Source organism: Heptranchias perlo, chromosome 13 (assembly GCF_035084215.1).
Source record: "Heptranchias perlo isolate sHepPer1 chromosome 13, sHepPer1.hap1, whole genome shotgun sequence".
In the NCBI taxonomy this organism is placed as follows: domain Eukaryota; kingdom Metazoa; phylum Chordata; class Chondrichthyes; order Hexanchiformes; family Hexanchidae; genus Heptranchias; species Heptranchias perlo.
The window spans coordinates 52,961,600-52,973,763 of NC_090337.1; the positions used below are offsets into that span (position 1 = coordinate 52,961,600).

Consider the following 12,164-nt stretch of genomic DNA (forward strand, 5'->3'; position numbering starts at 1 on the left):
CCGGGGTTGAGGTTGCAATTTGGTGAATTTTATTGTTAGGCCAAACTTTGTCCAAAGTGACAGAGTGGCCTCCTGCAATGAGTGAGGGTCTCCCCCCCCCCCCCCCCACCTGTCAAATGGACCTTTGCAGCTGCCACAGGCTGGTGGCTGCAACACGTCCATTTCAACTGGGAGTTTTTCCCCCAGTGGGGGAAACACACTCAGTTGAGATGAAATTCCCACCCCACCTAAAATATTCTACAAATCAGGTCTGCTAACGACCTGAACTATGTAATTAATTGCCTTAAGTGGGATCCCGCCGGCTTTAATTGCCAGTGGGAGTCCCGCATACGGGGGCTGCGCGCGCATCTAAGCACGTCATTGGGGAACCTGGAAGTGGGCGGGTTGGAGCCGGGCCCCGGACCCGCCCCGGGAATCCTCGATTTTCGGAGCCCCCCGCTTGAAACCCGCCGGCTCGGACATCCAAAACTCGAGCCCCAGGTGTGGCTGAACCAGTGTTTTATAAAGGTCCATCATGACTTCCTTGCTTTTGTACTCTATGCCTCTATTTATAAAGCCCAGGACCCCGTATGCTTTATTAACTGCTTTCTCAACCTGCCCTGCCACCTTCAACGATTTATGAACATACACCCCCAAGTCCCTCAGTTCCTCCACCCCTTTTAGAATTGTGCCCTCTAGTTTATATTGCCTCTCCTCATTTTTCCTACCGAAATGCATCAACTTGCATTTTTCTGCGTTAAATTTCATCTGCCACATGTCCGCCCATGCCACCAGTGGTATATCCTCTTGAAGCCTATCACTATCTTCCTCACTACCCTTCCAAGTTTTGTGTCATCCGCAAATTTTGAAATTGTGCCCTATACTCCCAAGTCCAAGTTATTAATATATATCAAGAAAAGCAGTGGTCCCAGCACCGACTCCTGGGGAACACCACTGCACACCTCCCTCCAGTCCGAAAAACAATCGTTCACCACTACTCTCTGTTTCCTGTCACTTAGCTAATTCTGTATCCATGTTGCTATTGTCCCTTTATTCCATGGGCCGCAATCTTAATAGCAATCCTACCATGTGGCACTTTATCAAACGTTTACATAAGTAAGTCAAAGACCAAAGTAATAAATTGGAAAAAAGCTGATTTTCAGGGGATGAGAATGGAGCTAGGGAAAGTAAACTGGAAAAATGTACTAATAAACAAAGAAATAGAACAGCAGTGGGAAACATTTAAAATGGTAATCAATAGAGTCCAGGAGAAATATATCCCACTAAAAAGCAAGAACAAAATAGCCAGTAATGATACATCATGGATGAATAAAGAAATAAGGGAAAAATTGAAATTAAAGAAAAAGGCATACACTAAGTACACAGACAACAAAGGAGAGGATGACAAAAGGGAATACAAAATGGTTAGGAAATAAGTTTTTAAAAAAAATTAGGAAGGCAAAGAAAAACTACGAAATTAAATTATCAAGGAATATAAAAAGAAATAGTAAAGTATTGTACAGACAAATAAATAACAAAAAAAAGATTAGGATAGGGATAGGGCTACTAAGGGATACACACGATAAACTCACAGGTATTGACAGCGAAATGGCATAATTATTACATAATTACTTCCCCTCAGTATTTACCAGGGAGACTAACATGGTGGGCATGACATTAGAAGAATAGATCAGAAGACATTTAAGATAGAAAGGGGGGGAGATAATTGATAAACTAATCAAACTTAGAGAGGATAAAACCCCTGGTCCAGATGGATTGCATCTGCGAGAATTTAAAAAAGTTAGGGAAGAGATAGCAGAGGTACTATTACATATATATAAAAATTCAATAGAAAATGGAATAATGGCAGAGGACTGATGGACAGCTAATTTGATTCGTATATTTATAAAGGGAAATAGAACCAGTTCAGGGAACCATGGACCAAGTAGCTTAACGTTGGTGGTAGGAAAGATAATGGAATCCTTACTCAAAGATGTAATAGAAAATCATCTAGAAACCGAAAATATAATAAAGAATAGTCAGCATGGATTTCAAAAGGGAAGGTCATGTTTGACCAACCTTATTGAATTCTTTGAAGAATTAACAGAAAGGGTATATGTCGATTTTCAAAAGCCCTTTGATAAGGTACCGGATAGTAGACTCATGACTAAAGTCAGAGCATGTGGAGTCAGGGAACAGGTAGCAGAATGGACAGCAAGCTGGCTCCAAAACAGAAAACAGTGAGTAAGGGTTAAAGGTAGTTACCCAGGCTAGCAAAGGTGGGAAGTGGTGTTCCACAAGGATCGGTGTTGGGACCACTGTTGATCACCATTTACATAAATGATTTGGATTAAGAATCGGAAGTACTAATTCAAAATTTGCAGATGACACTAAATTGGGGGGGTATAGTTAATACCAAGGAGGATTGCGACAAAATGAAGGAAGACAGTAATAAACTTGCAGAATGGGTGTTTAATTGGCCAATGAATTTCAATATAGATAAGTGTGAGATGGTACATTTTGGTAGGAAGAATAAAGATGTCACATATTGCTTGGATAACAAGTGTCTAAATGGGGTTGAGGAGCAGTGGGATCACGGGGTACAAATACACACATCACTAAAAGCAGTGACGCAGGTTAATAAGGCCATGAAAAAAAGCAAACCAAGCACTGGAGTTCATTTCCAGAGGGATAGAATTGAAAAGCAGAGAAGTTATATTAAAATTGTATAGAACCTTGATTAGACCACACTTGGAGTTCTGTGCACAGTTCTAGTCTCCATATTATAAAAAGGATGTAGAAGCACTGGAGAAGATGCAAAAAAGATTTACTAGGATGATACCAGAACGAGAGGTTGTACTTATCAGGAAAGATTGAACAGGCTGGGGCTCTTTTCTGTAGAAAAGAGAAGACTGAAGGGTGACCTGATAGAGGTCTTTAAGATAATGAAAGGGTTTGATAGGGTAGACGTGGAGACCAGAACTAGGGGCCATAAATATAAGATAGTCACTAATAAATGCAATAGTGAATTCAGGAGAAAGTTATTTTGCCCAGAGAGTGGTTGGAATGTGGAACTCGCTACCATAAGCATCAGTTGAGGCGACTAGCATAGATGAATTTAAGGGGAAGCTAGATAAACATATAAGGGAGAAAGGATTAGAAGGCTATGCTGATAGGATTATATGAAGTAGGGAGGCAGGAGGCTCGTGTGGAGCATAAACACCGGTATGGACCTGTTGGGCCAAATGGCCTGTTTCTGCACTGTACATTCTATGTAATTCTATGTACATGATTGTATCTATGTCACAGATGTCATTGGATCTCTGCTGCACATTGCCGAGGATTAATTTGAATTGTAATAATCTCTTTGAATACTTGAGGCAGCAGTCTTCATTTGTTCCAACTGAAAAAAAAATTACAGTCTTAACCCAAAATTTTACTTTCAAAGATTTATTTCTAATGGACTAAATAAAGAGACCATGGTGGTTGTAACACTTACATGCTGATACTGGGCAACTGAGCATGTAAAGCAGCCATCACAAGGTTCTTGAGAGCAGTCATTGTATCGCAGGATCTTTTCTGTACAGGTACGATTTTTCAATCTGTAATTATGATGTGATGTGCTTTCTGATGCCTTGTTAATACACGCTGGAGCCAGTGGGGGATTTTTGATGCGTAACATGAATTAGAATGTAATGTAAAGATAGAGGAATCTCCATGATTTACTTCCTCTCTGGTATTTTCTGTTCATGGTAATTTCGAGGCAACACCTTGTGGGATTACCAGAACTGTGTGTTTCAAGTTATAGCTACTATATCAATGCCCTACTTTCATAATGTATACAATTTACTTGCTAGATATCTTTCTACTTTCAATACTGAGTATTAAAGTTCAATTTTAATGACTTTTTCAGTAGGTTACACAGTGAAATCTGCCAAAATGAAGGGGAGCCGTTGGTGGATAGTGATAATCAAGATTACCTAAATTCTGGTCTTGTACATATGATACAAGATCCTAGGCATAGGAATGAAGACAAGTATAGAACAAGTAACAAAATAAACATCATGCATGTAGCTTTATTCACCGAGAGTAGGAGCTGAAAATGAAAGATACTGTGCAATATACTAATGCCTCATGCAAGGCTTTCTCCTGTGAAGATTTCTGATGGATAATTTAATGGTAGATGTTGGAGGTTCCACTGTAACTGAATACAACAAATCTGGTACCGGGGATCAGATATAAATGCTCATCCCTTCCTGGTTTGGGAGGGTGGTATAAATTATCTATCAACATGCTACACACGCAAGCCCATTTACACTCATGGCAATTTTTGTAGTGTTAGGAGAGGTGGGAGTAGAGGCTACGAGCTTCCCCACTGGGAAGGAGGGGAAAGTTCAGGATGAATCTGAAGAGGTGGCTCTTGCTTTCCTTGTTGTAGCTGGTCTCAGAGTGATATTAGAATCAGGTTACCATCCACTCTCTTCATCGGGGCATGGTGCACACTGTGGGGAATTCAGAAATGAATAGGTAATGTCTTTTAAAATCAGTTTTAAAATGTATTCACTCAAAATAAAACTTTAATTCTATTCTATGAAGGCCAAAATAGTCTTTAAAAAAGATAATTTTTTTGAAAAATACTTAAATTTAATCTCTAAATTTTTGGATAATTCAAGGAATTAGAATTTATTGCCATTCATTATTTTTAGGGTATTTCATTTTTCTCCTTCACTCCTTTTGGTCTCCATCAGGAGCTAGAATCCAGGACAATTCCTCCCCCCTCCCCCCTCCCTAGACCATGCTAATTGCAGAGTTACTATTTTCACCCTGGCTAAGATCAGCTAACTCATCATAGATCCTGGTAGGACTGTCTCAGCAGCATCTTAGCCAGTGATTTGCCACATTTTGTTTGCTACTTAGTGGTGACATATTGGGATGGCGGCACAGGTTAACGGAAGGGATCCCAGCAAACATACGAACAGTCCTTAATAAAGTACTTCTGCAGTTGAAATTAATGGAATGGAATCCAGGCAGGGTCTGGAAAGGACATGAGATCCATTCTGCCAGATTACCGTCCAGGCGTTTAAGACCAAATCTATCACCTGGGCTCTAAACTGTTTTTCAGCTGCTTCCAACCAAGGCTTGAGCCTTCCTGGAACACACCGTAATTGCATGGAATGGCCTAGAGGTGGCACCTGAAATCCACCTGGGGTCCATTGAGATGAATAAGGAAAAGTCTATGGGGTAGATTTTGACTCAATCACACAAAGTCAAAATCTACCCCTCAGTGTTCAGACATTTAATAGGCAGTTCCTTTAGTGGAGTATAACTGATGCTACTATTAGTACTCATGTGATATCATGAATGGTCTGATAGATTCAATGCTGGAGCTGAGTTAAAATTAGAACCGTGACTGACATTCAAACTTATCCTTCTGCAGGGTCTTGTCTAGGGAAGGGAGGGGGATGACCTATTTCTATAACACTCAAAGGCATATGTAGGAGAGAGGTCCGAGAGTGGTTCTGATTGTATATAAATATGAACATGTCTATAGCCTACACTGTTCTTCTCGCCCAGGAAGCAAAAGTGTTAATATGGGGAAAAGGCTATCCTGAGGTCAGAAAATCAAATGGTCCGGAGCTGTACAATAGCTAACACTCGACTTGCTTTACGTGTAAATAAATTAATGCATTCACTAGGATATAGTTTATTGGGAATTTCAAAGAACTTTGACATTACATATTTTAAAATGTCTAATTAGCCTAAATGGCAGAGGATAGAACATGAGACTGGATAAGAAGCTGATTAAAAATATAAACAATCTTACAATGTCACATTCACCTGACGAAGGAGGAAGTCTCCTAAAGCTTGTGATTTTCAAATAAAATTGTTGGACTATAACCTGGTGTTGTAAGATTGTTTACATTTGTCAACCCCAGTCCATCACCGGCATCCCCACATCATGATTAGAAATAGGAAGCAGAGTACTTGAGAGATGTAAGCAATCATTTCCTGACTTTGTGCTGGCAGTCACTTGTCCACTGGGAGCTCTTATCAGAAATTCTGGTATGCAATGTACACTATATACTAACCTTTACTGTTAAGTGTCCAGAAGATTGTGTTCAGCATGCCCAAAACTTCTGATAAGAGACAGAGGATGCAGCTAACGATTTGGAAAAACAATTAGATTTATTTTGCAATTGGGCAGACAAATGGCAAATGAAATTTAACACTGATAAATGTTAAAATATTAGACTTAGATCTTAAGTGTACAATGAATGGATCTGAATTGCACAGGTAGATTTAGAAATGTGCAAGCAATGCAGCAAGGCAATTAAAAAGCTAATCAACTGTTCCAATATATAGCCAGAACAGTAGAGTACAAGTTTATAGAAATTATACTAAGGCTTCACAATGCACTGGTTGGAATAGATTTCAAGCACAATGTTCAGTTCTGGTCAGCATGTCACAAAAAATATATGTAGAGAAGGACAGGAAGACTGATCTAAAGTGTAAAATGGATGCGGAAAGATTAGAGGAGCTCACGCTTTTTAGCCTAGAAAGAAAGCAGTGAAGAGATGCCTCACTGAAGTACATAAAATATTAAATGGTATAGCTGAAGTAAACCCAGATTATTACTTTAACATAAGTCAAGAATGTAGATCAATGAAAACCTAGCTTAAAACAACAAATCAGTAAGAATTTCCTTACTCGAAGGATAATAAATGCTTAGAATAGTCTGTCAAGCAGGATAGTAGAGCAAAACGTTGGGTTGTTCAAGGTATAATGGGAGAGCTGAGGTACCATAGGAGGCTGTGATACCTTCCTGGGTCTGTAAAGTCAATTTTGTCACATAAAGATGGCTTAATCAGCAATTTAAAAAGATGGATTCAGTTGCTACTCATTTACATCTATAATGAGTAAGCAAGCAAATAACCTAGATTCTGTTATCTGGTAATGGGTGCAAGGCATCCCACACTCAAACAAATATTTCCGTTATGGTAACAAAAAGCCCTGTTTCCATAATGTCATTTATTGTAGCTTACGCTGCAAATGTTCACTGAACACAAAACCTTCCAAAAATATCTAGCATTAGTTTGTGTTCTAATTTTCTCTTATTTTGCCAAATCTAAAACTTTTCTTGAAAAGAAGCTTTCGGGTAGTTGAATGGGTTAGCGTACTGCCTGATGCAGTACTGAGTTACATTGATCAGGAATGTCTAGTGTTTGATTCCTGGTCTGTGCTGATTTAGCTGAGGGGTTTTGCAATTGGCCTTGATGCCCATGGATCAGGACCTGAAAAATCTGCTGGGTTTCTGCTTCTGATCACTATCCAGTGACCCTTGCTGGAGTGTATGTGTGTATGGATGCTAGTAAGGATTGGGCTTGGTTGTACTGCTCCCCATAATCTGACAACACTTACTGCCTGGCCTCGCACAGGAAGAATGGCCATTTTGATGAGGTGCTAGCAACCATCACCTTTGGAACTTGTAACCCAACTTGGGTCAACACCTTGAGAAGAGGGAAAAATTGGGAAGAAAAGTTTCAGGACTTCATGTGGGCTCAAGAAAGTGCCCTGTCTACCGATGTTTAAGTCATTGGTATTTCCATTTTGTGATATCCTTGCAATATCAAACTCTATTGTCTTACACCTGTAAATGGCAATTAATTATTTTTATGATAACAAAGTGGCCTATGAATAGCTTCCAATGAACACAGCAGGCCTTGAGGTCCAGCAAAATACAAGAGCAACCATGCAGATCTGACTGATTCACTGGGCAATGTTGGCTACCACGCTATCTCTGCAGAAGCAAGTACCTGATATCGTTGAATCATAGAATTTTGCAGCACAGAAGGAGGCCATTTAGGGCATTGTACCTGTGCTGGCTCTCTGGAACAGCTATCCACTTAATCGCATTCCCCTTTCCCCATACCCTTTTGATATTTTCTTTTTCAAATATTTATCCACCTCCCTTCTAAAAGTTATCATGGATTCTGTGTCACCATTGTTCTCTAACAACGCCCTGCATGATAAAAATCTCTTAACCTTTCCCTTTGTTCTTTTGTTGATGATCTTAAATTTATACCCTCTAGTTACTGACTTACTGACCAGTGGAAATAAGTTTTAATAAAGCAAATTGGGAAAAAACTGTCATAATTTTGATCATCTCTCTTAGCTCTTCTCTTAACCTTCTCGATTCTAGTGAAAAGAGTCCTTGTTTCTCTAGTCTCTCCTCATAACTAAAGCATTTAACCCCTGGTATCATTTTAGTAAATCTCTTATGTTACCTCGTCATGACCTTGACATCCTTCTTAAAGTTGATGTCAAAAATTCAGATTCTGACTTTTAAAAAATCCAGTTGTATGCTACCACTTTGATGCTATAAGCAGGATATCTAAGCTTGTCACACTGTAATTATATCCTCCTGCCAATGATGGCAATGTAGTGTCTCAGTTTTGTATCTCCCAGCTCCTTGGTCTGTACTACAGAGAAACGCCTATGCTCCAACCAACGCTATTTCTCTGCTTCCCAAATTACTGCAAGCTTTCCTATTTAACTATAAAGATATAAAATCAAAGTGTTATATCAAAATAAGAACAGAATTTATAATTTTGAAATGGAGATTGAATTACATTTGTATTCCGTGGTCCATTTATCCTCTGCCCTCTAACCCTATTTCACCTGAAGACTACACTTGATCTTAACTTTCTGTGCGTTATGCCACAGGAGATTAATTAGTATCTTTTATTAATTTGGGATATTTCTGGAAAAATTCACTGGAACTTGGTTATAATGACATTGGAAATACTGAAACTGTTAACTCAATGCCATTAGTATATATGGTGACACCACTTTATAAGCCTCAAAGAATGTTTCTATCTATGTTGAAGAGAGCGTATTACACAAATCAAGATATGGGCAAGCTTAATGTTATCAATAGTGCAAAACATACAGCTCACAGGCCAGATCCTTCCTGCCAGGGTAATTCCAAGCTTGAGAAATAATAACTTGACTGGTTCCTATTGTCCTGCTCAAGCTGGTTTTTCCAGATTCCTCCATTTGACTCCTCCCTGTAGTTTTCATAAATTTTCCATGTGGTTTTTCTTGATTAGAACAGTTTGGTTTGGTAATCACCTCCACTGTATCAAGATTGCTTGTTTTGATTTTACCTGGAAAGACTTCTCTATGGTAGATGTACTTACGAAAAACTGGCATTAATGGAAAGGTGACAAAAGAAGGTACAGGCGTAAAAGAGATAAAGAGATGACATAGAAAAAGAATGAGCCAAAAGAAAAAAGATTGGAAAGAATTTTAAGAAGTAGTTGAAAAACATACATATTGTACACAGTTGTGCTGATGAGTGGTGCAATAGATGGGTAGAATGTGGGTCTATGTATGTGATTCCCTCCTTGGTGAGTTCCCAATCCTGGCAGAAGGATGTGGCAACAGGAATTTTGCAGGCTTAAGTCACTCTGAATGGAAAATAAGCAGAATGCGCATATGTTCAACCTTTGGTGATCTGAGGAAAATTACATTTCAGCTTCTGAGGCCAACTAAGAAAAGGAGGTAAGGTAACTCGTAGTCTATACATGGCACTGCACAATTGGAACAGCTGTGTGCTACACATATATGTCCATTTCCTCCCTCCCCCTTTTTTTCAATTACTCCCTATTTTCTGCCCTCAAAAAAGTGAGTAAAATTGATAATGAATTATTATCTGAAAAGATTGGCTGTTTTATGTTGTGGCCTTGTTAATGAACTTTCAGAGAAAGTCTCTGTGCAAAATTAAATTGTCCAGATAGTAGTTAGCTTGCCAACTCTGCTGGAATTAGTTCAGTGATGAAGTAGCAAAGTGTCTGTGTAACATGAACTTTGCTACAATTGAAATATTAACTAGTTTAATGCTGCTACTGGTAGGGGAGGTTTGTCTAGGAATGCAGGCTCTAATGGAGACTAAACATACACCGTACCAGCCAAACAGTCCATTGTGCTGCCCTCACTGACACTTGTTGGTCAGCTGATCAACACTGGGTTCAGGGGCATCTTAAACAGATGAGCAGTAAACTGTTTAAATGCACCACTGTCCTGCTCAGTTGAATGTTTAATTCTTCCTCCTGGGAAATCAAAAATCTCAAGGTTTAGTTCAAATGAAGCATTTCAAGTAATAAGGCCAGAGTGAAACAAGAAATTAGTTTAAATATAATTTTCAGTATAGGCTATTAAACTACTCAATGCACAAATGTTTTTAAAACCTGAATTGTAATTTAAATTTTTGTTTCAAAATTCAGAGTTTGATTACACATATAAAAACATATACAATGTCAGGGGATCCATCAATCATTCTTTCCGAATCCTGGAAAATCCGTATCAATGAATCAGGAGCAGAGCACTGCTCTTCATTGCCTGCAGTCCCATCTTTGCTGAAGTTGGACTAATGCATGTGATGAGTTAAATGACTCAAAACCCTTCAGAGGCACTGAATGAGCAAAATTGCAGGGGGGTTACGATTCGCCAGGTTTCTGTTGGTAAGGCTAACAAATACCCATAAATTGAACTACTTCAGTGGAAAACTGAAATAATTCCCTTTTTTATTCACTAACGTTTAAAATAAACAAAATAGCAGAAAACATCCCTCATTATCTTACACCTTTCTTGTACTATATCAGTCTTGTGAGATTGAATGATAAACAGATACAGAAGATATAATATTAAAATTTTTCTCATTTATTTCAGTACAAACAGAACACGGATCATAATGAACATAAAATAAATAAGTACTTGCAGTTAAATTACTTATCCATGTTCAATGGAACATAAAATTACACAGCTTACACATCGACTGTGAGTAATGTAAAAGTGCTTTGGTTTTAAACTGTACAGCTGTACATAGATACTATGCAAGAAGGTTTTAAGTGAGACAAATCCTGCAGATTCAGCTGCTTCACCTTCTCAAGGTTCAGTCTCATTGAGACATTTTTTTCAGCTTTTTGCTGTAAGACAAAACAAAGATCAATGAGTTTCAAATAATGTAACTTGTTACATTGAGAAAATGCACTGAAAATGTAGCCAGTCATTTCTACCACATATTAAACATTACTAAGAACCTGTTCACATTTTACAGTGCCTCAGCAAAGAAGATGGCATTTGTATTAAAATTCATATTCAAAAGTCTGATTTTAGATGCCACCCTGAAATAATTGTTATTGCCCTCACCTTATAAATGTTAGTATAAGAGACCGTACTTTTTCAATATTGTTGGACAGTGAGTTTGGTGTATGTTAGAGCTTGTTCTCTTACCTCAAAAATTCCAGTGTTCTTTTCACCCATCTACTCTCAGGATTTGTACAGACTGCCTGTCCTCCAACAGTGTAGAATCTGTGAAGAGTATTTAAATAGATTTTTCAATAACGGAACATCATCAGATAAAATTTGCTTTTCAATCTGTGCGATATGTCAAGGCCTTGTACTTACATGATTGCATCTATGTCACAGATCTCATTGGATTGTTGTTCGACATATCCAGAGATTAATCGCAATGGCAACCGACTCTTTGAATAACGGAGACAGCAGTCTCCATACATTGCGTCTGTGGGGCAGAGAAAAACGGTACTTTAAAAAAACAATTATGAACGTAACTCAATTAAATCTATTTTCAAACTGGCTAAGCTGCTAGTAATGGGTTAAAAGGCAGTTGAAAGACTTACGTGCTGATACGGAGTCACTAAACATGCTCAGCATTATCAGGGAGAACACAGTCACCAGCACAAGTTTCCTGAGAGCACTCATTACTGATTATCTGTCTGTCTGCCAGATATCTTCTCTGTAGAACTTGTCGTGGGGTCTGTAGCTGAGATCTGATGTGTCTTTAGGTACCTGCCAGTCAGTTTATATCCACTATGCCAGGTATTGGGAATTCTTGAGAGCAAGAAAATATAACCCATGACTTATTTCCTCTGGGTTTTCCTCTTGTCACCTTACCTCATTGCATCAGCAGTTTGCAATGCAACCGGTTTATCTGTAAATAGACCTTAGTACTCTGATTTCACAATCGGCACGATCCATGAGCTTTGTTTTTCTTTCCAATGTGTTAAGAGTTCAGGATTGAGTTTAATGCATGCATTTTTTTTTGTTTCTTAAGTTGTTTCTACTTAGGTCAAAAAGTATAATCACAATATATTGGGCAAACT

At 38.6% G+C, this 12,164-nt stretch overlaps 1 protein-coding gene across 1 annotated transcript; it reads right to left on the reverse strand.

Annotated features, from left to right (window-relative positions):
* Positions 1-10,726: 10,726 nt before the first annotated feature.
* On the reverse strand, positions 10,727-11,958 carry LOC137331137 (C-C motif chemokine 20-like). Its single transcript, XM_067994741.1, has 4 exons — positions 11,682-11,958; positions 11,449-11,563; positions 11,275-11,352; positions 10,727-10,967 (listed from the first exon to the last, which is right to left on the reverse strand). Exons 1-4 carry the CDS (start codon positions 11,761-11,763, stop codon positions 10,940-10,942), a joined length of 303 nt encoding a protein of 100 aa, XP_067850842.1. The 5' UTR covers positions 11,764-11,958; the 3' UTR covers positions 10,727-10,939.
* Positions 11,959-12,164: the final 206 nt, after the last annotated feature.